The 26,252-nt window shown below is 39.5% G+C and overlaps 1 protein-coding gene across 4 annotated transcripts in view; it reads right to left on the reverse strand.

Moving 5' to 3' along the window:
* The window catches only part of ERBB4 (erb-b2 receptor tyrosine kinase 4), a 626,958-nt gene that overhangs the window by 111,134 nt on the left and 489,572 nt on the right, over positions 1–26,252 (reverse strand). For all 4 annotated transcript variants that reach the window (XM_065069063.1, XM_065069064.1, XM_065069066.1 and 1 more), the window contains exons 17-19: positions 12,763–12,895; positions 10,068–10,190; positions 8,828–8,926 (exon numbers count right to left, since the gene is read on the reverse strand). In XM_065069063.1, the coding sequence (XP_064925135.1) occupies positions 8,828–8,926; positions 10,068–10,190; positions 12,763–12,895 (355 nt within the window). The remainder of the gene's footprint in view (positions 1–8,827; positions 8,927–10,067; positions 10,191–12,762; positions 12,896–26,252) is intronic.

A 26,252-nucleotide genomic window follows, 5' to 3' on the forward strand; every position in this document is an offset into this window, starting at 1 on the left:
GACAGCCAGGCACATCGTGACCTCAGCTCTATCTCTGTTTATCCTTGTTATTGCATTGAAGTCAAAAAAGGTATCGGCAGAATATTACAAAGATTATCAACAAGCCAGTCATGTACCAGATTTCCCAGTCCAATTTCTTCCATTACTACTGTGTGACAAGCCGTGATAGGGACAGTTGACTATCACTTGTAAATAATATGTAGAATATTAATATGAACAGATGTTAATTATGTCATTTTTATAAGTCTGTGACAGTTGCTGATGTATCAGAGGTGTTTGGATCAGCACTGAGACTTGGAATACACTTAATTTTTGAAGGGTTATCTGCAAGAAAGCACTGAGGGAGAAGTATTTCAAACTACAGTTTCTTAGAAGACTTAAAATATGTTTTGACAGTGATACTTCAAGTTCAGCTCCTATAAGCCTGTATCCTTAAATTTCTGTTAAAAACGGACACCATGTGAGTATTTGTACGCATAACATGGTCTTGGATTTTTTTTCTCCCTACAATACAAAAAACCTTGTTCTCTCTTAACTTTAAGTTGACTTGGCACTTTGGCAGTACAAAACCAAGCATGACAAATATAATACATTGATCCTCCAGGGCCCTTTGCCCTTGCTCACTTTCTGCATTGTTGCTGATCTGTGCGCTGCAGCATGTGCTGGAGCTCACACGCAGCCCCATCAGCCTTTCACGAAAAATCTGATATGTAATAGCCTGCCCATCTGGTGCTGAACTAAATCTCAGACAAGCGTACTTCAAAAATTATTAGCCAGCACATACATACAGTTTTACGGCTAGCTCCTCTGACTTAAAATATCAAGACATTTCTTCTTCAGTCTTCCCCTCAAACCTCATTAGATTCACCATTAACCTCGAACCAGTGATGGCTTGTTTGGGATGCATTACAGTTAAGCCTATGGAAATAGTACCTCTTTTTCATTAACAGAGGTCCCATAAAACACCTGTGTTTTTTATCAGTGTGACAACATTCTGGCATAAGGTTGCCCTTTAGGAATTTAAATTTAACGTGTGCCTATTTTATATTGCTAATGTGAGCTGGAAGCACAAACAAAAATGCAAAGCAATAGGAAGTTTCTTAAAGACAGGCATTTAGCTTCTTTTCGTGGTAAGTCAGCACTAGTTGCCCAGTTCTCAGTGCCAAAATCTGCTTTAAAACTGGGTATCTGTGTTGGCTTCTTCTCACAACATACCAAGCATTATTCAGTAACCTTATCTTCGATTTTACCAAGCTTTTCATTTGTATTTCTGCACTTTGAATCTAAACATCAGAAAGACTCTGCAAAGAATTCCAGTGCTCCCAGTCACTTTGCTGATATTTAAGGAAAGCTGTTTCTCATGTGTGTAATTACAAGTCTAGCAGTTATAGCCTGCCACTCCAGCGAGATCTGTTCCTGCACAGATAACATCTTCCCTTCTGCCTTAAATCATACCAGCCACTGTTTGTGCAGATGAAAAGACCAGCACCTGCAGGTACTATCTTGTTGAGAGGCGAGTCCCAAAGTTCATGGCTTTATGGTATCCAGTAGAAATTTTTATTCAAGTGTGTAAGATTGCTCTCCTAAAAGCCCACATCCAGATACAAAATACATAAGTCCTGGGAAAATACGGAGCTGGAGGAGAGCATTCTGGCTCAGGTCCAGATCTCGCATATAGTAAAGGGTGGCAACATACAGCGCAAAGCCAAGAACTAGACACCCGGGGTACTGTAAACAACAGAAATCTCATGATGGAAATACAAATCTCAAGAGCTTTTGATTAAGCCTCCTAATTAAACTGTTGTGTACCACTTTTGATACTCGCAGCAAGACTATTCTGCTTTTTTTTGTTTGTTTGTTTTTTTAATATTCCCATCCTTTGCCTGTTCAATTTCTAAACACTTTTTCAAAAAACCTCTCTCCTACCGATAAAACAGTGGCAACTAAGGGATCCTGACCTTCATAACAATCACAAATACAGCTACGCAAATAACTGACTTCACGTTTCAGTAACGAAGCTCAAATGTAGACTCCAAAGCAACAAGTATGAACCAGGTTATTGGTGTACCTCACATATCTTGAAAAAGAAATTGGAATACAAGACATCAGTGCAAAATGTTTCCTTCACACACATACTCTTCACATCCAAAACTACTTCTTGAATTTGATTATAATAGTTTCAATTAATCCACAGGTATGTTTCCCAGTAAATAAACAAACACTCATTCCTCATCTTCTCCTCACTCACAGATTTACCCGATCTTATGCACGGTTTCCAAACTTTAAATAAGGAGTTCTGCCATTTCCATCAACAAAAAGCTTCTGAATATACTTCCTCATTCATTTAGGAGTAACTCAAAATGTCAGCCACTCACTAAAGCATGTGCTTCTCCCTTAAACCTGTGACAGACTTTTTAGAAGGATGACTCCAGAGGTGAAGTCCCGGTTCTGCTGAATTGACTGGCAAATTCACAGCTCCAGTTGATTTAAACAGGGCTCAGATTTCCCGCACCGCCAGTACTAGCAGGCAAACTCTTTCTCACTGTATTTTCCAGTTAAGAGTGTTATGCCAGGGTGTTTGCTCTCCTGTTCTGCTGGCTTGTCTGTCAGTGCTTCTGCTTGATCCTTTCCCTCTATAGATTTTCTCCATACAGCCACATGCTCTTGCATATGGAAAACTAACACCCCCCTGCACACACATCTGACCCTTACATACTATGGCAGGAAAAATTACTGAAAGAAACATTAAAAAATAAAATTATTACTTAAAATGGAAATAACAGAAATGTGGCCTTTTAACAGTTAATCTTCAGATGACTAAGAGCAGTTAACCTTCAATAGTGATCAGACTTTCAGCTTCTGTAGAGGCTGATCACTCTCGGGGCTTGTGGATGGTATGTGGAGTTCTCAAGGACAGCTTGATTTCTGGCATCTCTGGACAAGTTGGAAATTGTAATTGCAATCACAGTGAGCTTCTGTGCCTGGAACTGACAGGCAAACAGCTCCCCCTCCTAAGTGGCCACACTTACAGTGTGCTTAAGTGGGAGGAAGAAGAGAAACTCCACAAAAAGGAGTCTACAATCAGATGAGTCAGGTCACTCCTTGCTCCCCACCCCAGCAACTTAACAGGATGGAGTGAAAAGCCGTTTGAGTCACAGCTGAAGCAGACTGCCAGGCAGCGCAGCAGCACTGCTGCTCAGTATCAGCTGCTCTTACAGAGACCCTGTGTGCCAAGTGGAAAAGGGGATGTTTACATTAATGACAGCAAACAAGGCTAAGGAAAAATGTCTCAAGGCTGCCATAAAGGATTTGATTTGATCCTAAAGCTGCCCTTTAAACTGAGGTTCAAGACTAACTCACCTGTATTTCCCAAGCAGCCATGCAGCCAGTGGAATGACTGGGGGGTGCCTGGATGTCCTATCCAACTACTGTTAGTGGGTAAAGTCTTTTCAGATTTTCAAAATCATCTACACGGACTATTGAAGACCTGGGTCAAACACCTGGCTAGGCAGCATGAAATGTACTCAAAGAATTAAAAATAATTCAAGGGCCAGACAAAAATATTTCTCTAGTCACCTACACAGTCATATGAGGCAGGATCTTACAAGAAGACTCTGCATAAATGAATGTGTTAACTGAGAAACAGTGCATCAGAGCGTGTGTCCACAGGGAAACACATGGGCTCTACAAAAGCCACCAAGAGCCAGGGAAGGAACCCAAAGGCTTCAGCTTAGAACCTGTCTGTGTCTAATGCCAATGGTGGCAACCAAGAAAAGGTAAGTCTTTTGTCACCTTCCCCCTCCAACTAGTTAGCTGTATTTCCAAGGTACTTTCCACAATGGCATCTAGACATATCTGAAGAAACAGAGAAAGCATCTAGACCTTCCAGATGTCTGTGGGTTTTCAGCTGAACAGGAAATAAAATTTTCTTTTGCTAGTCAGTTACATGATTTTGATCTTCTTGAAACCTCTGAACAAAAGGTAAGTTCAGTATGTCTTGAGGACTTTATTATAAGACAGGCTCACAATTTAGGAAAAGCCACTTCTCTTTCTTTTTTGCAGTACAAGACGATGGACTGCTTTATTAATTTAGTTCATTAGTCCAGCCATAAATAAAAGGATGTGGGTATCAGTACCCTATATGCAGCTTTAATTTGTTTGCCACATGCCTGGTGGGGGTCACTTATTACCTTTATACTTCACTTGACAAATGCTCTCCTGCACGCTAAACACTGCTCCTAGAGACAGCAGGGAACTGCAGTAAGTCCAAGCGAAGTCAAGAAGCCACCTAGATCTTAATTATAAAACCATAAAAGAAACCAACCACCACTGAAGCTCTCTTACCAGGAAACAAATGAGAACAGGAGATTTATTTCCACCCATAAATCCCAAACCCTTCAGTTTAATTTTTCCCAAGTTAACTTTCTCACCTAGCTAAGCAGCACTGCTTTCTATTATTAGCTTCTGGCCCAGTATCAGCTGACCACCATCAGTCAAACTGTCTTCATCTCAATGAGCTCAGGGACTCCCAGGGAACTCTGTGTATGCAGACTTGTGCTTGCAGCCTCTAATTATTTTCTAACAGATAATGGAGCATTTAAGTTCAGAGAGGATAGATTAAACTTGTACGTGCATCAAAACCCTGGACAGAATCACAGCTCACAGGATTACTTCCTGGAAACACCAAGCTCAGAGGGCTAGAGAGAAAAGGCCCTCATCCATTGTTTGTTTCCCCATGACATATTAGTTTAAAGATACATTTTTTTTTAAGCCTCAAAGATGGTTTGCTGTGCTTTTGAACGACAGCATGACTTTGAAATGTATTACGTTATCAGTTGAGCATCTGGTTTGATATTAAATCAACAGATCAGACAGTCAAAACAGTCAAATAATTTGAGGCTGAAGAGGGGAAATAATTTTCACAAGTGAAGTCCCTTTTCTACTATCAAGTAGCCTCTTACCCACATATTTGCCTATTTTTTTCCCCACAAGGAGACTCTCTTCACTCCCTAAAACTCAGGACCCTCATACGTTCTGTTACCAGCCTTAGGCTGAGGAGCAGGACACCCTTCTCTTCTGACACCCCCTGCGTCCGCTGGTGACTCCCCTTGCTGATGCGCTTGCAGGCAGATCAATAACAACACCTGCACTCTGAATTCAAATTCCAGTGCCTGTCTGGGGACAGTGGAGTGTGACCAGCCAAGCAGGGAGCAGAAACTACTCCCCATAACTTAAGGACCTAACCATTTCAACACCTCAGGCAAAATTCTTTACACTGTGAAATTACTCCAGGCATAATACGTATTCAAAAATACATAGAAGAATGGTAAACCTACATTTTACAAAACTGCAGCAACAACCTCTGCAGGGTGAAAACAAATCCATAGAAGTCCACATTTACATTCTGCTTCTGCACTGGAGAAGGCAGTGTGGGTTACTTAGTAGACTTGAGCTGGCACTGTTGTAACAGACACTGACAACTGCAGTGATAAAAACTATATTAGAAAGCAGGGAGCAGAGTAAAAGAAAAAGAACTAGCTGGGAATGTGTGGAGGAAGCCTGAAAAATGGACTCTGCTGCAATTCCTCAAAGAAAAATTCTAAATAAGCGATGTACTTTCTGATCATGGCCAATTCATCATCCCCTGATGGGAGGAGGATGGGACATGTCTGACCATAGCAGGTGTTACCATCATGCATTATACCATTATAGTCATTACAGACCCATTAGTGGGTGTTCAAGGTGCTGAAATGACAGCCCAGTAGCCAAATTGTTGTTCTTTACTCTTTTAACATAACATTTAGCAGAATTCCAGGAGCTTGCAGAGCGCTTTTAAACTTATATTCTGCCAACTTTAGGAGTCATAACCAAAGCCAATGCACAATGCCACTAACATCTACACCAGATATTTCTGTAGACACTGAAGTGTCCCAAGTAGTCTGTACACAAACCACTGTTTGATGTTTTCCAGAGCATCTCTAAAAGGAATGCTAAATTTTAGTTGCAAGTACAAGGACATACACAATCAAATAAGAAGTTGTTGCTGGCAGAAACACAACTATACTTGACAGGTACAAAAAAAAAGTCAAGGGTGTGACTCTCATAGTGACACCTCCTTCCTGCTAGCCACCTCTACCCATTCATAACCGACATGTCAGACCCTTCAGAACCCCCACTATGTTCATAATGGCACTTAGCCACATACATAGCTTTAAAAAAATCTGATACAACTGCTTTTAACTAATGACTATTCATAATACTATTTTTACTGAAATCACAACTGATGCATTTTGCTTTCATATGTACATATTTTCCTCATAAAACGACACATAAAACAGTATCAAGTTTTATCAGGATAGATATACTGACCAAAGCATTGGATGAGAATGACTAAACCACATTTTTCTACGATAACTTACTCTTCAATGAAATATATTTAAGTTTAAAACTTTAAACTAGTATGAGTAGATAAAAGTTCAAAACAATGTCCTTTCTGGGACAGAGAGGAGTAGTCACATTATAACCATAAACAATACCTAGGTCATTCTCTAAAAATTTGGCTTGTCTCAGGAAATAAATAACTGTGTTAGTAGATGAGGATGACAAGAACATGTGTACAATTGCATGAACAATTATTTCAAAAGAGTGAAATTAAATCTTGTTCTTCATCAATGCAATCCTTACAGACTGCTGAACATCTATCAAATGCAGCTTTGATAGAAAACATTTTATTTCCCCTTATTGTCACTTATATTAACTAATTAAGTCAATTCCTTCTTTATTATGATTAAAAATAACCTTTAGGCTATTATTAACCTCTAGGACAAAAAATAACCTCCACTTTTTTCTCACCTTGTTAGTACTGGGTCAGAGACTCATGATAAACTGTTATTTTAAAGAGAAATCTTTCCTAGTATGGCTGTACCTTACATAGTTAAAATCTCTGGAGTTTCCAAAAAACCTTCCTTATTTCAGAGCCATTTATCAGAGGTTATGATGCATACACTGGAGGGAAATGTGGTCCAGTGAATTAAGTCAGCTGATCAAGCTGAGCTATGAAACCTCAGACAAGTAACTTTGTCTTTTAACAAGGACCTTATGTTTTCTTTGTAGAGTGCTTCAAGGTTAATCAATATCAAAGAAGGAGATATTACTATTATTTCTCTATCAGATAAAGGGTCAGATCCTCAACTGGTGCAAGTTGCTCAGTTCCACTTTCATACAGTGATAATTCTCTTATCTTGAGGCTGAAATCTGTATCACCGACCGCTGGCATCAGATGTGAAGCACAGATCCCTTTCAGCGCCCTTGTGCTCCCTGCACAGTCACTTCAAAAGGGTGCGGAACACCAGCTCTCCTCTTTCTGGAGCTCACTGTCAACAATACTCTTGACCACTACTTTGTCCATTTAACAAACTTCTAATACTAATACTCTTTATCCCTTTAATGCAATTCATTCTTTTTGAACAGGGCCAAAATGAAAAGGCCTTTTTTTTCATGCACAATGATTACTGAATGTCATCAACAGAAATGTGCAGTGCTCTGTAAAAAGCCCAGGAAATCCGTTCATCTCTGCAGCCTTTGTTCAATTGCTTAAGAACTGACATATCATAATTTGTCTGAAATAGCTAAATCCATAAGTGTACATTTCTATTCATTTCTAGATGAAGAACAGACCATGCAACAGGAGTACATTCTCCTTGTGGTTTATAGTCTCATTAATGCTAAGCCAATTAAGCCTATACACTGAACAGATCTTCAAGACTATGTCCTATGTAATTTTTAAGTTCACAAGAGGGATCTACAAAAAGTGCAAATTTATATGATTTGTCAAAAAAGTCACTGAATAAGACATACACATTCACAGTGTCAATAAAGCTTGATCTTGATATAGAGCTAAGAAGAGCGCATAGTCCCTGTGAATATAAAACATTCATGAAAATTATAATCTTGACCTATTACTAACAATATTTCAGATTAGTAAAACAAAAAGGCTCTTAAAATCCAGCATATTTGAATTTTCTTTCCCCTCCCTGTTATGCTTTACTGCAGCTGACAGCTTCCAGACTCCCAGTGCTTAGTTCTCAGGAACACTGAAGCAGGAGAGAGCTGAGGCTAAATTTCTGTTCGCAAGTTCTGCACCAGTGGAGACTTGCATACATGGTAAAATGCTCCCCTGCAACTCCTCCTCTTGTCTCTAGCTTCTCTACCATGGAAAGGTGAAATACCTAGCACACAAAACAGAGCAGTTTCAGCCTTCTACTGATGGGAAGATCACTTGTAAGAACTCCAGGTATCTTCAGGTCCATGATACTTGCACTGCCCTTCATTACCACGGCACTGACCTTACCCTGCTAGTGCAGGTACTTACAGTTCTGGAACAATCTACGTGTAATAAACTGAACAGGGCAGAGCATTGCCTCATGCAGATCTGCCCAGCTCTACAGCTTCAGAGAAGCGGCACTGACCTACTTGCAGCTGAGGTATAACTTTGGTTTTTGTTTTTCGGTTGGTTGGTTTTGTTTGCTTGAACATTGCCGCAATAGTGAATGCTATAGAAATGCATTAACACTGAGACAGCTTGTCAAAGACTAAGAGAAGGTGGGAAATGCCCTACACACAAAATCTCAAGTGCTGAGTTTTTCTAGGGACATGATATTGTAGCCCTTGCTGAACATGAGCAAAAGATCAGTCCTGTGTACAAGCTTCTTTCAACTATTTAAATATAAGGAAAGAAAACTGGCAGAAATTCCTCTTCACAATCTCTGTGGACTACAGAAAGACAGCCCCCCTCAAGACTCAGAGACGCTGATCATCTCTTACTTACATCCATAAACTCCACATTGGCTTTTGGACCAGTGGTCTCATTAAGGATCTTAATGGCCACAGGAATCTTTACAGTTTCTCCTTCAGGGACCCAAATGCCCTAGAAAAGATTACAAAAAAAAAAAAAGTGACATAAACCAACAATCATAGAAACTTCATTCAGAGTTACAGTTCTTTTTGATGTATTTGTCACATTATGCAGTTCAGTTACAAACCTCAGAATTGAGAATACACAAAGTTATAAAATAATAAAGACTCCACAAAGCTACTTCTTGTTATCTGAGAATTAAAAGCTGAGATGGCAAAAAGGTAAATTTTAAATTTAAAAATCACAAACTGTGTGTCTCTTGGGCTATTTTGCCATCCTTCGTGACTAGTGCTATGTTCTTGGCAACCTCCTGGCAACCATCTCTATCACTTTACCATAGTCTAAGCATATACAAACTGATTATTCAAAAATGTATTCCCATGACCTTGTAGCTGTAGTGACCTGGTCTGTATTTCCTCCAGGTCCTCCCCAGTCTGAAGACAGATGCAGTATCTGTCCTCCTCTACTGCTCTGACCTGCAACCTCCATTTGGCAGGTTTGTGTTGCTCCCAAAGGGTACGGCAATTGGTCTGACTTGCTCACTAAGCCCTACTTCATGCCTTTCAGAACTGGACATGACCAACAGACCTTAAAAGAAAAAGATCTTTAAATGAAGTATGTTTTGCCTTGTGGGTTCTGCTCTTGCATCCTCATTGTCAAAGCGTGCATTGACATAACTCATCTCTCTTTTCAAATGGAAGAAATAAAAAGTATTGCTCTTTAGTTAATGACTATTGTTTTACATTATATTATTATTATTCCAAGACCCATATGATACTTGTGAAATGAAAGTTTATCTAGCTTTCCAAAATCATACTCTAAAGCCATTGTGTAAGAACAGATGATAAATTTTGATATTGCATTTCCATATCAAGACAGCCCAGTTTGTGTAGTCGTTCTGTGTGCAAGGATGCTTGTGGCTGACACTGCTTTTTTTAACCAAGAAGTCATATCTGCCCATCTGATTAAAAATGAAGTTAATGTTCGAGTCTGAAGATGTCCTCCTCTCCCACAGTTCCACCATCCAATGACTTTCCCAGACACAAAGGGCTCATGAACCCATCCATAGTATGGGACACTTTGTTGCAATGCAGAACTTTACGTTTCAAAAGTTAAGTGAGGGGACTTGTTCCTGTAGATTGAAGACACTTACCTTGTACACAGTTCCAAAGGCTCCAGAGCCAAGAACCTTGACTCTCTTCAGCTCAGTTTCCTTCAGGATGCGAAGCTGTGCTTGGTTGGGTGCTGTGCCACTTGGAGTCAAGGGTTCCACAAGCTATGAAGGAAAATCCGAGAGCCTTAAATATTTGAAAATGTGAAGAACCATCAGAAGTTTACACTGAAAACAACTGTAAGACAGTGGTGGGGTGGGGTCTATTGACCACTGACCTGCCAACCTGTGGAGGGATTTCTCACATTCAAAAGCAAATGAGCAAGAGATCTAATAAAGAACATCCTCACTCAACCTGTCCTAATTTCCACTAGGAATTGCACAATGGAGTTACGAACTGGAAATTGAATTGGTGTCACAATAACACACCCAAGGACTTTTGCTAATGGAGGCAGTATAAATATTTTCTGCATGACAGAAATACAGCATTTATTATCAGTGCACCACATTCTATTTTTGCCCATTTCAGTGCCTTTTAACTTGGCCATATTTCTTTTTAATAGCCCTGACTTAATGGCTCATCACATTCTTATTCTGATTTGGGGAATGGACTATCTTATGAACTTCTGTTATATCACACAAGAGAACAGCTTTAAGGAAAAAACATCTTATAGCAGATCACTAATTTAGAACGGCCACTAATCTACTTAAAAAAAAAGGCAAAATTAAACAATTTGCTCAAGATGTCCCAAGAAACTTTGTAAATGAGCCAAAATGGCACATTCAGTTAAAAATGCTCTCAGATCTCAATGTTACACCATCTCTGCCAGAAAAAACAACGCTTTTTCAAAAATAAATTAAAAATCCACGAAAAGGACAATACTCTAAACAATGAAAAATAGTCTGTTCCTTTACAGGATGAAGAAAATAATTCAGGGCTGCTACTACTCAAATTGGTTTGAAACCACAGCAGTATTTCGAAGTTGTCTGTTTACAAGGCTAAACGCATGAAGCTCTGCAGTTTGAGAACGACTTCAGTGGCTCTTTGAACTACTCAGTTAGTTGACCAGACTACTCTGGTTCAGGTAAAAAATACCAGTATCTGGAAGTTATGAGAGTAAGAAAACATAACAAAACCAAACAGCAACAGATCAGGTTATCACAGAAATAATTTGTGAGCTGTACTTTTTATAGAGTGGTTTCTCTTTTCTCACTTTAGATACCCAGTGCTTACATGGTGAAAGAAAGAAGACTTAGTGTAAAAGAAAGGTAGACAGCCTGGCAGTACACCTCTGTGTTTTTGTGAAGGGTAAAAACAGCTTCTGTGCCACAATCCACCAACACAGGTATGTCAGGGAGAAGCATTCAGGGTGTCTAAATAAATGCTGGTAGAGTTTTACCAAGGATGATCTACAGAAAGAACAGATCTGTCACTGCCTCCAACTAAAACTACAGACTTTAGCTGAAGCCATAGTCACTTGTGTGTCTACCTCAGGATGCTCCTGATTTAACCTTCAGTAACCTTCAGCCAAGACAAGAGCTTCACCACATATTCTATAGAAGAGCTTGGTCCCCCAGGAACTGCTGTCAACCACAGCCTCTCTCTCTGACCAAACGGACAATAAGACCTGGACTTCAGAAGCCAATACTACTCAAATCCAGTGAAAACTACTTGCTTAAAATCATTTGTGCTTAAGTAAAGGCTGACACAATGGCAAGATTTGCATATCTAAAGGCAGTGAGTATTATTAAACTTTCTATACAACTAAACAATATTTAAGAAGCAACAGAAACTCTAGCTAGGCACACAAATGCTCAGGCAGAACAGAAGGGGGATGCACGTATCATTTGCTCCCAGGCTCTACAGTAGAGATGTGCGGGAGCAGGACCCTTGGAACAGAACAGAAACAACAATATCAAAGAATCCCTATCTAACAATATTTTCAAGCTTCATCATCTTACAAGGGGAACCCTAATTTAAAATTATCATCACTTGCAAAGTGTCTCAAAGATAGGATTGAGGAGATGGTAGTAATCACCTTTGCTGTAGCTAACGAAGATTTAGTGTTATGTTTAAATAGACTTCCTAGATTGTCCCCTTCATCACTGGCATTACAAAGTGCAGAACCAAGTGGGCACAGCACACCATTCTATAGCTCCAGTACATATTTTTTGCTAGTAGAACCATGAACCTCATTTGGTAAGGCTCTGGGAAGTATCTTAGCTTAATAAAATACATCATGATTGTGGCTACAAACTTTGACAAAATCTAGACCACAAAGGCAATACAGGCACTGGGAAGAATAGTAAGCGACAATCTGTGCATTTAAACATTCTCAAATTTGCATCAGAGCTTGCTGAACTTACTTCAGTCTTAAAAGTTGACCTCAGTGTGCACTGGATGAAAACCTGTAACATTTAAGCATTAGAGCTGCTAAATGTACTGATGAACTGGGATAGAAGTTCAATTAAGAGCAGGATGGGAGTTCAAAAATCTGGCAGAACAAGACTTTGTGATCACATGGATCTTTTTTGGTCTTCAAAAGCCATGAATCTGTATATGTACAGAAAACTAACATCTTGAAATAACTTCATTCATTCCATCAGTTTGGTCCTGCAGAAGTTAGCAAAAGGATTTCTGCAGACCTCCCTGGTAAATGAAGACCTGAACATCTTGAACAGAAAAGGAGAATAGCTCTGCATGTATTTTCAAATATTCTGTGACAAGCACGCTCACCTCAGTCTCCAGGAATCTTCGCAATGCTCTCTTCTTTTTAATGCTTTTGCGCCGAACATACACAGCAAACGTCAGGCCCACAATGACAACGATGAAGAGGCCACCAATAACTCCCGCAGCAATCAGAGGAGTTCTAGCAATCAGAATCAGAGACTTTATTTTTAAGTAGAGAGAGAGAGACCAAAGAATGGTTGGGTACATATAACACAATCACTTGCAAAGCTTATTACCTATCTCACGATCACAATTTCTAAGTCAGTCCTAATGGGAAGTCAGGCAAAACACATTAACTTATGGTATGGCTTTTCCTGTTTTTAATCAATATACCAATTCTACTTTTTTCCAAACCACCATGCACATGTGAGGAGTTGTGTGGACAAGGAGACACAACATGCACTTTGATGGCAAACGCAAATCTGCAATGGCAAAATGAGGATACAGATATCTGCAGTTTTCCTTCAAGAACTTTAACTATGTTTATTTATTGGCTACATCTAGATTAACTCATGGGCTGTGCATTTAGGGGAAAACAAACTAATGAAACATTCCCAAACTACCAATATGACGCGTCTTACTGACTATGGAGAAAGTAAGAGGCAACTTCAAACGTGGTGTTTCACAGACAAAAATGGAGGCATCATACTCATAACACCTTCTTCAAGTGGAGGATACTTATCTAAGAACAACATAATTCATGACTAGAACCACACACCTTCTGGGAACTCCTGGTTCATTACTATTACACACAAATATTTTGGTTGGGTTTATGGCTGCACTCACCTGGTTTTTCTGTGGCTTTTCAGCACAGCCAAATCCCAGACCAAAAGACTGATGTGTTGGAGCCCAACAGCTCCTGTGAACAATGCCAAGTGTTCAACCTTTGCACAAGACCCGTTGTCCCCCACTACTCCTATAACTCCTCTCAGCTTTCCAGGATCTTGAGCAGCATGAGCTACAATTACTAACTTGTTTTTCCATAGTAATAAGAAGTAGTAGGCCGGCATCATGGCAGATACTACACAAGTACAAAACAAAAAGACAGTCTCAGAGAGTCACCCTGACTTAGATGCCCATATTTGGAGAACGTCCACAGTCACTGGAGAGAAGCAAGCACCCTCGGGTGAAAAAGTCAAAGTGATAGGTGCTCTGACTCAGTTTTCTTTCTCTCTCCCTGCTCCATGTCTAAAGGGTGGGTAGCAACCTCCAAACCAAAACCTTAAATTAGGCATTTTCACAGAATACCGACAACTTACTAGCATAAACGCACAATGTTTAACATCCCTCCAACAATATCTGAAAAGATAGGCAGAAAGAGACAACAGGACAACTGCAGAGTATAAATGGTGCCAGAACAACTTCTTGGTGACTACAGTAAATAGGTTAACTATTGTCAAGATTGTGGAAATATCACTGCCATGCTTTAACAGCCTTCTTCAGTTATGTCTGAATGATGACAGAAGATACATTATGGCCTATTAATAAAAAGCACACACCTACTGAAAATTTAAAGGATTCTCCCACAAAAACAGTAAATTGATTTATCTGTCCCTTTATTCTTCTTTTTACGCCCTACCATAAAGCTGAGCAGTGGAAAGTAGTGCCATCTAACCTGGTTTGGTATATTAAGGTGTGCCTATGTTACCACTGAGTACCGTTTTGAAGCACACCTCTGAACAGTCCTCATACTCCCACATCTAGTTATTAAAGCACAGTGTTCAAAGAAACACTTTCACGTTTGCCGAGGGAAAAAACACATTGACACTACACAGCACTGTGGAAACCATAAGCCTGAAGATAAAGGAAGCTGAATGTTGACTGGCTATGAAATGGATTATGATGCTCCAATTCCAGCACCACCTACTCCTCAGGCAAAGACACTCCTCCTTCCTCTAGTTGGGCCTTTAGGCACAGTCCCCTTTCTAATCCCATTGGTTACTCTGCTGATTTTGAGTGCAGAACTCAGATTAAAGGACCTGGCATATTCACCCCAAACAGCACACCTCTTTATTTGTGTGCCCTTTCCATGATGCTGATGCAAGAAACTTTAATAGGCAATTGCAACAAACACTGAACATCAGAAGACTTCTGTGGAGCTACTACTGACTAATGTTCTTCAGGAGAGGAATTGGGTTTTTTTATGCCACATGAACAATCATGTAATTTTTAACAAACACCACCAAACTACAGACTGACAAAACAGGTAGGAGATCTCTCAGCTTTAAAGTGCCTACTAAATAACTATCATAACAGCTGTCAAAATAAATAATTAGAGTTTTATGGTACGGTGAACACTAAAAATGGTCCAAACCATGTTTGCATGATAGACCATAATAAGGAAGTGGTTCCAAAGGAAACATAATGACTAGTGAAGAAAATAAAATGAAGTTACAAATTCCTTGCAGCCCTTTTATTGTTGTAGAGTACAGGGGTTCAAAATGAATCTTTATGATGCATTGCGTCAACTCTCATTGACTTTAAAAGAAAGTTCTTATCATGTTTAGCAATGAATTGAAAAATACTAAGTAGTTTTCAAAAACTTCACCAAATAACCATTTAGTCATTAACGTGAAATATGATGTAATTGCATATTATATCTGAATTTTAAGGAGGTACCACCTAAACACACTGTTAAGCAAGCTTAAAAAGGGAGTGTAAGAGGAATAATATAATATGTGAGGTAAAAAAACATATTTAAATGCTAAGCAAATAACTGTAATGCAAAAGAAGTTTTATTTTGAACCCAAATGGTGCTCAGGTTCCTTCACTATTAAGTCCACTATCCTTGAAAAAAAAGTCACGACTGACACAAACGTCACAGACCTAAACAGATGCGACTGTGTACCATACGGCTTCTCCTCGCTCTGCTACTGAGCTAAGCCCCAAAGTCAACAGTTACATGTTTTATTTGCTACAATACCAAATGACAAATCACTGCCTTCAGTGCTTTCTGGTATCATCAGTGCAGTTCACTGTTGTTTCCAAACACAGAAAAATTATTTTCTAAGCCCACTTTTCTGGGTGTCACCTACTGCATTTGGGTTATTTTTACTTATCTTTGTTAGGCTGACTTTGCTTTTCAATCTACTTTACTAGCATCTTCAAGTATCACGTATCATTTCTCTACTATTTTCACATTTGCAGTGTCTTATATTTAATACCCTGCTGAATTTCATTAACATGCTATTTACCTTTCCTCTACATCATTAAGTCTGTTTAACATGGATCCCTGCATGGTGGTACTCATCAGCGATGCTGCATTGAAGATATAAAACCTTTCTACTGTTTTGGTTTTTTTACAAATCAAATCAATTTTTTGGATGTGCACCTAAACAACAGTTCAGCTTCACACACAGCTGGGCACACATATCTCCTTATCTCTAGTGGCATTACAGGCTTAATCCATAGAACCATAGAATTGTTTAGGTTGGAAAAAGACATTTAAGATCATCAAGTCCAACCAATAACCTAGCACTACCAAGTCCACCACTAAACCATGATACACTGCGTTACTGTCCCACAACCACCTTTGCGAATGCAATTTGCTACCTTTTCTCACCTCAGACTACTCCCCGCTTAAACCTAATTCCATGAAAGCTAATAGGAGCAACGTTGATGCAGAGACAAAAATTTCACTATAAAATCTCTATTTTGTTAAAGCCATTTTTAAAAGCATGGAGACTCCATTTCTGTTAGGGCTCAGGAAGGCTAAAGCCAAGCAAAGAGAGTTAGTTCCACATCAGACCTGCCTGTCCAGCATAAATAATGGGCAGCCAAAAGTCAATCCCAGCTCACATCTCAGCTCCACCACAAACTCCCCAACAGGAAACTCCTGATACTCTCCTGCTTTCCTTTACATACTGAAAATCTACCCGAAAGGACAAAAACAATCTCTGCTAGCTGTTTCTGGACTTTCATGCTCATCAAAAGAGACTCAGCATTCCAAGAAATATGAATCATAATTCAACCCCATATAATTAATTTGCTATCCCCCTTCAGCTGAGGACAGAACGCCCAATTAATGATTGGAAAAGGCGGCAGCAGGGGAGGCAGTGGGAGGGAAAATATCACAACATGTGAAAAATCCTGCCTTTAAACTGGAAACTGTGTATCTGTGGCTAAAAGTTGAAAGTAAGATTCTAGTATTCCCTCAGGAGAAATGAATAATATATATTTCTTTTAAAATGTGTACTGTGTTTTCATATTTAAAATCATGTAATACGCACTCCCACACACCAAAATTGAGACAAAAATTTCAAAGTTAGTATTCCAAGATGGACAAGGATGCGCAACAGGGGGGCCGGTATCATTCCATCCATCCAAAACATCAAAACATCTGCCATTCCCACAGTGCTTTGAGAGCAGGTATTAAAGCCTAATTACTGATTTAGATGAGTACATGGTCTTGTACTCTTGACTGGAGAGCACAGCAGAAGGGAGAAAGGAAATAGAATTGTGGTCCATGGAGCAAAGTTGAGAAAGAACACCTGTTTTTTCTATCTTGGCCATTAACCCACCTAACATGATATGAAAATAAACTGAGCTTTGAAGCTGAGCTGTTAGAGGGCTTTAAGTTCCTGCCTCAACCTTCCCCACCTTCGAGTTTCACCTATATTTCCAAACAGGATTCCTTATAACTTTGAGTATTTGCTAAGTGGTCACTTCTTGTAAGTTTTCATTATCAAGGCATTGTTTTTTCCTGATGGATGATTCATACTGCATTCCTCACCCCTTCCATCAGTGGGGAGTTCAGCCACCTTTGAAGCTGTACTTTTAGAAATCTAATGGATTCTACTAATCCTGGAATGATAAACTTGGTGTTAAAAATACACAAGATAAACAACCAGACTGGGAAGCAAATTTGTGTATGTTTTAACAGCTTCTCTCTGTTGTGCAGCACTCCCCTGGCAGAGCTCTACAACCACAACTTCCAGAGTGCCTGATGTTCACCAAGCAGCGCTCCCTGGGCTGGGAAGAATTAATCTTATATACTCACTTTAAGACACACTTTACTTTATGTTTTTCTTTTTCAAGAAAAAGGCTCCCTTTCCCCACCTAATCTGGGCATGCTTGAACACCAACAAATGTCACCATTTGCGTACAGATTAGGAGTTTTTTTCATGCACAAACACAAATTTTAGTTCACAGCTGATCTCATGATTACTACCAACTCCACATTTAATCCAGATAAGGGCAAACTGCATTCCATTGTACTGTCACCTAGCTGCAGTTGAACTCTGGTGGCAGGTAGTTCTAGACACAATTTTTCAACAATGTTGCAGTCTGTATTTAGGTCTAACTCAGCAGTTTAACCTCAAACACAGTTTTCACTTCAGACAAGGCTAAAGCTGACAAACAGGGATCTATAGCCCAAACTGTCCCTTACCCACACTGGTTTGTATGTGGAAGCCTTCCTCAAGCAAGGATTTAAAGACATTTCTAGACCACTATAATCAAGTTATTGCACTGACTTTGCGAAATGAGAACATGCAGAACAGAGACTTGAGGTCTCTACTGGACATCGTACATATACCCTTTCCAATCTGGTGTACCACTAACCAAGATGTGCTCTTGAGAGCAACTGTGCTGTTAGGATACATCAAAATGTTTAATGTAGCGACATAATTTACTCACGGTTTGCATGTATTTTGGTGATCATGGCATTTATTGAAAACAAAACACCAACAAGATGCAAACACCTATATTATGTACATTCTTTAAATTGTAAAAGTGTCCTACTCATGCCTCTTTTTTTAAAAAAAAGGTAGGATTTCGCATTTCACTGAGCAAAATAAATATTTAATATAGCTTTGAAAATGAATATAACTTAGCATTCTAGACATTAATACATGCTGATTATAAATTTATGACATCTTTATTGTCATTAAGCACCCATAATGGATTTCTTTAAAACTAGTTTTAAATCTGAACTGCATAATTTAGGACAACAACCACATTTCTGTTATGTTTTCACCATAAATTACAAAGCACTCACAATTTTAACTCCCTGTTAATGCAGTTGACTGGGAATAAATGCTGAAATCTCTGGGATTACAGTACCAATATGGAGGCTTTTCATGGGCTTCTCTCCCTTTAAAACCCATCTGACATCTCTTGCACCCCTGGTATTTTTAGTCTGAGATTCTTCTCTCCTGCCACAACATAAAAAAATGAATGCTATTGTTAAGAACTTGCACAGTGACTTTGTTTTAAGGCTTGTGCTTTAAGTAAGCAGATTAATGTTCCTTGTAAAATATGCCAAGTCAGGCCCCATATAATGCAGATTGATTTATCCGTGACAGAAAGCCAGTTAAATCCCCTAGATTGGACTCACAGGTGAAGCCAGTTCATCAAGTAAAAGAACAATCTTCTTTATACACTTGTCATATTTCTCATTTTCTTTGGAAGAAAACTTTGCTTGAAAATAAGGAAAACTAGACCTGTAATGACCATGGGCGCTGATGGACTGCTCTGAAACTAAAACTATCAACATTAACTCAAAGAGTTTCTCTCTGCATAAAGCATTCCTATTAGAAGCAATAAACCCAGCCTGCTTCCCTGTAATCAGTTGCAGTCAACTGGCTCTACGTTATGTCTGTGTATGTGAAATTACAAATAAGAAAACATGGCTTTCTCAAACAGTGTGTTTTCCTGTTTGACATTATATGGTGACAGACTACTTTGTGTGGCAGCCCTGCTTTTTATCCATTAACAATCAAATTCAAAAGTACCACAGAGCAGCACAGTCTGAGGCAGAGCACATCACACCACTTGAGAAGCTGAAGAAATACAAAGTAGTGACCATATTATATCAGTAGGTAGCCAAAACACTCAATGGGAGCTGCGGCACATAGAGAATACAAATTGTAGTATAAAAGTGGCTATTGAAACGGAGCAGGAACATTCCTCCTCCACTCTGCAACAGGTGTTCAGGGCAGATTTTTGTAACATTTGCTTAATTGCTATATTTTGTTTTCTATTATATGTTTTAGCAGACAACGACAGGCCAGTTACCTTCACCCTGCCACCTGTAAATCTTCTCAAGCAGAAGGCTGAAATTGAGCCTAAATGGCTCAGAAATTATTTAAACCTGCCCTCTGCTTTGCTGCACCAGTGACTGTACATATGAGTGAATACTGCAGGCAGTATTAATAGGAATTTATTAACACTTCAGGTGGCAGCTTGATTCAGCCTAATGAATGCTGTTTTTTTCTTTACATTTAACAAACAATTATGTAGACCGGTGTATGATTCAGAGTTTGGAAAAAAAATCTGATCTCTGAGGACATGTATTCATGATGAATTAGACATTCAATAGTTTGTTCTCTAGAAGTTTTGGTACCCAGTATTTGGTCCAGGAGCTGGAGGGAAATTCACTTCAGTTGGGTGACAAATCAAACAGTAAAGAATAGAGGATGGGAAGGAATGTTCAGGAGTATTTAAAATAACCATTAGGATGAAACCTGTTTGAATCCTGTACTCTTCTTTCTGCATTTTTTTAAACACTTTCCACATTCCACTGGAAAATGCTTGTAAATTACTTAAGCTCCAGTTAAGTGTTCACAGAAATTGAGCAAATGAACACACAAACTCTCCAAAACCACACACAACTAAGCAAAATTTTGCCGGTACGACTGCACAGGTGGTTTACCTACCTTTAAGGAGCTGGAGGAAGGTTTCTCTACACCATGTCCTTCATTTTTACCTTACTTCACAAATCACCTTTTGAAAATGCATTGAACTGTCTTTTTACACCTGCCTCCTTTGATTGTTTTTTGGAATATCAGTCTTTCCTGAGAGTAATCATTCATAAGATTTAAGGAGCACAGAGGAGATTTTTTTTTGTCCAAGTGGCTGTGAATACTGAACTCCTTTCCGTTCCATCTTAGAATCATATGGAGCAGCAAGTGTTTGCCTTCACAAGCTCCAGGAGTATTTCACAGCAGGGAACCTTCAAACACTGTATTTGGGGACCAAGTCTCATATTCTGTCCCAGATTCCCTCCTCCTGAAGTCTTTGTGACTTCACATTTCTCCTTGTTAGAACAGACTCTGTAAATTAAAGAGAGCTCTAACTCGTGTCAGACCACTTCTGGTCCAGCTCTGCATCTACACTCCCATGAGCCATCCCACCAGGGTGAACAGGCCTCTTCACACAAGCGAGCACTCAGACTAAGGTTCAGCACCAGACACTGGCAGAGGGGACAAAACAAACCAACCAAACAAACAACAAAGAAAAAAGAAAGCCCACAAACACAATATCAAAACAAAATGGGACATAATAAACTGATGAGAACAGAACTGTCACACTCTGCTCCCAGTCTTCAAGTTTCTTTTCATATCCAATCATTTGTTTTGTGATAAATGTAGAGCTTACATGGGTTTCAGCTGAGTTTTTTTTAACACGTGGCAGTATCAAAGTATCTTCTGGACCTACATTGAGATTAGAGCGCATGGAGAATTTGTAGAAGAATGTGTTTGGAAATATGCACCCATATATCGGGCATGTATTCCATACATTCATACTATATAAATATATATAAATATATATATATATACACACACCCCACATATTATTAAAAATTTTTCCTTCCATGTCTAAATCAAAATATTAATGCTTCAACACAGTAACACTTCATTCCACACTGGTATAAATGTATACATAAATATAGCATTTGAGACATTTATTAGAATACTAGTAATGGCCATGATGCTGTTAACTTCAGCATATATTTTAGCTACTCCTCATTTGAGTTCTAAATATGCGGAATTTATCTTTGTAGAGCATAGCAGGGAATAAATGCAGCCAGTACTCATAAATATCAAGGAAAATCCAAGGTAGATAAAGAGCTGGGTATAAGGAATTTATTTCTAAGTATGCCTGATGCTACTTTTGGATTTATCACTATTATTTTACAAGGATAGCATTCTGTCTAAACACCCTACACAAATTACATCAATCATTAGAAAATCCTATATGATTACGTGGAAAAACTCACATAAAATCGAGTTCCTCCTTCTGACTCAAGGCTTATACAGGATCATCTTCTATATTATAATATGCCCAAAAATTCTTTTATGTCTGTAATTTATCAGTCATCTCCCAGTAGATCTTATATTGCCAAATGGAGCAGAAAGAAACTCTGATGCATCTTGCAACTCCTCTTAATTCTAGCTGTAATCCCACTGCCAGCATTTCCCCAGAAACCATTCAGAAAAAAACCCAAAGAAGTTAAACTTAGAAGCTCCAAACCCACCCACCTTCAACTCTTCTGTAACCACAGCCACCCAAAGGAATCTATTCTGCTTCCCTGGCTGGAAAGCAAGCCAAGGGAAACCAGTCTTTGTGAATATAATCCTCATCTTCTATTATCAGCTGTACTGATGATTTTGTGTGTGTGTGTGTCTACGTACACAGCAACTTCCTATCATCTCGATAGTCACAGATGTGACTTGATTAGAAAAACAGCTTGTGTCCATGGTGAGGAGACTGCTCAGAGTAACCTAGACTCTGCAACAGCTGTTTCATTGTGATTATTTCACAGTACAGTATAGCCCACATAAAGGCAAATCATAATTTAGTAAAACAGCTCTTCCTTCTCCCAAATTTCAGTATAATAGAAGATTCCAGAATATATTGCAGATACTACCTTAACTATGAATCTTCCCAATGTTAAAAATAGTCCTCTTCCAATAGCTGCTCAACTCCCAGAACATAGCAGGCCAAACATCTAGGAAAATGGTGATCCAGTTTAAAAATACCTTCTTCTTCTTTCAGCCACAAACACCTTCCTCTCCCCCTTCCACCAAACCCCCAAACCTAAGTACCAGCTTGTCCAGCAGACAGCAGATCCTGCTGACCTTTTATGCCTCTTAGGGCTCACAGCTTCTGAAGCTCATTAGGGCTCAAGAAAATAATGTTAGAGAAGACTCAGACATCTTCATTTTCCTACCTCCATCATAAAGAGAGAGGGATTGCCCCTCATTCCACTTCAAGATATATGTATTTGATCTATTTAAGTGAGAAGAGCACAAAAAGGTTGATGAAACTAGCTAGAGAGAATACATACAAACATAACTGCTACAGCTATAGGTTTTGGCTTGCTTTCTTAGTAACTGCCTTTTACCCACTGGAATGTTCCTGGAAAGAAAAGGAGCTCCCTTACTTTAAAAATCTGTTGATTAAAAGATGACTTAAACATCCCAATGTTTGGAATTTGGAATCTGATCCACTGGTTGATCAGGAAATCAGATAGAGCGAGCGTTCACGCACAGCTGAAGTGGTGAGACACTGAATTTAGCCTGCGTCCGAGTCATTTACATGCAGAAGACATCGCCACCACGAGAGAGGGAAAAACATACCTACAGGAGATGGGACTATTTAAAGCTAGAATGTTATCTCTTCAATCTGTTCTTTGTTTATTATCCTTACTGTGATTGAGACTATGCATATTAACAACTAGTTGTCCATTTTTAATGCAGGAAACCTCTTTACTTCCCCTCCTTTCCCCCTACATCAGACCATGAGTGGCAGGGAAAGGGGTAATTTACTGCTGAAATTTACACATTTTCTTTAAGGAAGGTTATTCAATCAAACAAAGCAATGCCTGCCAATACAGAGCCCACTGAAATGAACTGAAAACTTCCCAAAGGTTGACTCAAGCCTAGTAGGAACATAGAAGTGACAGGTTTGGCCACTGCCACGTTGGTGACTTGCACAACTAGAATTAGCCCTCCTCCCTCCAGTCTACAAAGTCATCACTGACTCTGCTTCTAGCCAACCAACCTACAGGATCCATACATCATCGTCATTCTTCCCAGCATCATAGAATTATAGAATATCCTGAGTTGGAAAAGACCCGCAAGGATCACTGAGTCCAACTCTCATCGCTTTCAGATTGATCTGCAGATTAACATGCTATATTGCCAAAACTAGGGATCGCCATATCCTACCGTTTCTTCAGCACGACCTGTAAGACTATACTCAGCAACACTGACATCAAGCCCATGGGTTCTAACTTGGTTGAACCTTAACGGCATTAACTGGAGCAAAACAAATGGTAACAAATAATTAAACGCACATTCTCCATCCTTTTGTTTGCTTCTACTTTTCCACTGTCACCTCTTCTTTCCATTCAGGTTATGGTACTTTATGGCTTCTCTGCTTTCTAAGAAATATCTGTGCTACTTAATATCAGTGACATACCTAAACATCACGAGGTTTACTACAAGTATACAGCTATGATTTAAAATGGAACAGCAAGTAAAATAAGAACATATAATGAAAATCCAAGAGAGCATTTTAAGAGGCAAGTAACATGGTGTATTGCTTTGATGGCCTGTGTTTCTAATGGACAGACTATGCCACAAGCAACGTATCGGCAGCCTAAGACAAATGATTTGATGAAAGAGTTTGCAATAATCACAGAATCACAGAATGTTAGGGATTGGAAGGGACCTCGAAAGATCATCTAGTCCAATCCCCCTGCCAGAGCAGGAACACCCAGATGAGGTTACACAGGAAGGTGTCCAGGCAGGTTTTGAATGTCTGCAGAGTAGGAGACTCCACAACCCCCCTGGGCAGCCTGTTCCAGTGTCTGTCACCCTCACTGAGAAGAAGCTTCTTCTCAAATTTAAGTGGAACCTTTTGTGTTCCACTTTGAATCCATTACAGTATCACAGTATGTTTGGGATTGGAAGGGACCTCAAAAGATCATCTAGTCCAATCCCCCTGCTGGAGCAGGAACACCTAGGTGAGGTCGCACAGGAACATGTCCAGGCGGGTTTTGAATGTCTCCAGAGAAGGAGACTCCACAACCCCCCTGGGCAGCCTGTTCCAGTGTCTGTCACCCTCACTGAGAAGAAGTTTTTTCTCAAATTTAAGCAGAACCTCTTGTGTTCCAGCTTGATCCCATTACCCCTTGTCCTACCATTGGTTGTCACTCAGAAGAGCCTGGCTCCATCCTCGCGACACTCACCTTCTATATATCTGTAAACATGAATGAGGTCACCCCTCAGTCTCCTCTTCTCCAAGCTAAAGAGCCCCAGCTCCCTCAGCCTTTCTTCACACGGGAGATGCTCCACTCCCTTCATCATCTTTGTTGCCCTGCGCTGGACCCTCTCCAGCAGTTCCCTGTCCTTCTGCAACTGAGGGGCCCAGAACTGGGCACAATATTCCAGGTGTGGTCTCACCAGGGCAGAGTAGAGGGGCAGGAGAACCTCTCTTAATCTACTAACCACCCCCCTTCTAATACACCCCAGGATGCCACTGGCCTTCTTGGCCACAAGGGCACAGTGCTGGCTCATGGTCATCCTGCTAATTAAAAGGTTGATTGCATTTCAGATAATTTTTCTGCAGGCACTACAAGGAAAACTTCATATAATTTACAAATCAGGGATTACATCATGACTGGACCATGTTTAACCAAAGTTTGGCTTTTGTTCTGATGACAAGGTTGAATTTGTTCTCAAATTTCTGTATAAATACCACAGCTGTTCAGGATGAGGGATTACCAGCCCTGCAGAGAGGTGTACCAGCACAGGCAAATACAGAGTAAGCTCCTCACAACTCTCTGCCAATGAGAAGCTCAGTCAGAACTAGCCAGCACATTTTTCACATTATTCTATAACCTTTCCTTGCTGTTCGATCATTTGCCTAATCTCAGATAACTACATAAATTATTAGCAGCATTATTGTTTATTGATTAAATAGCCAATATGTCCTCAAAAGAGCTTTTTCACTAGTGTGTGAAGATAGTGTCATTAAAAATTTACATCAGATTGAACAAAAGCGTGAATTTTTTTGACAAAAGGACTGTAATCTCTAAAGAAAACTTCACTTTCCAAGGTTACATACAAATAAAACCAATATCAAGAGGCCACGCTTTCTAAAACTTCATAGTACCAAACATACAGCTTCACCAAAGTATCTTCCAGGAAAGGAAGGAGGGAAAATAAGAAGAGGGAGAGGATCAAAAAAGAAATAATAAAAAAAAAAAAGAGTCTGCCCTGCAGAACAATATAAGATACTTAAGTACCTCACTAGTATCTAAGGCTTAGAAAACCTGATAGAGATGGACAAATTAGAGCTTTGAATTTGTGTCATTAATGGTGATACTTAGTCATGGGAAACAATTTGCATTCCGTTGCACAATATCAAATACAAATGCTGAACGACTAACACACAAAAATGCTACTACATTTATTCAAAATGAATGTCTCATTTAAGTGAATACAGGCACGAAGCAAGAGACTTCAGTCAAACAGGTTAAGATTTGAATGAGTTTCTCCTCTACTGTAGCAAATGACAGTCTGAAAACTCAGAATTTTAACTGACAATGAACAAGATGTGCCAGCATAACAGGAACCTTGTGTAAAGTCATTTGGAACTCTCACTCTGTGCCTCACCAAAGCTGACAGGAACAAAAGCCCAATATTCAGCAGATAGGTTTGCTTGTTTGTGTCCAAGTCAGCAGCAGGAATCAAAGTTCAGAG

The sequence above is a fragment of the Columba livia genome, chromosome 7 (genome assembly GCF_036013475.1).
Source record: "Columba livia isolate bColLiv1 breed racing homer chromosome 7, bColLiv1.pat.W.v2, whole genome shotgun sequence".
Taxonomy (NCBI): domain Eukaryota; kingdom Metazoa; phylum Chordata; class Aves; order Columbiformes; family Columbidae; genus Columba; species Columba livia.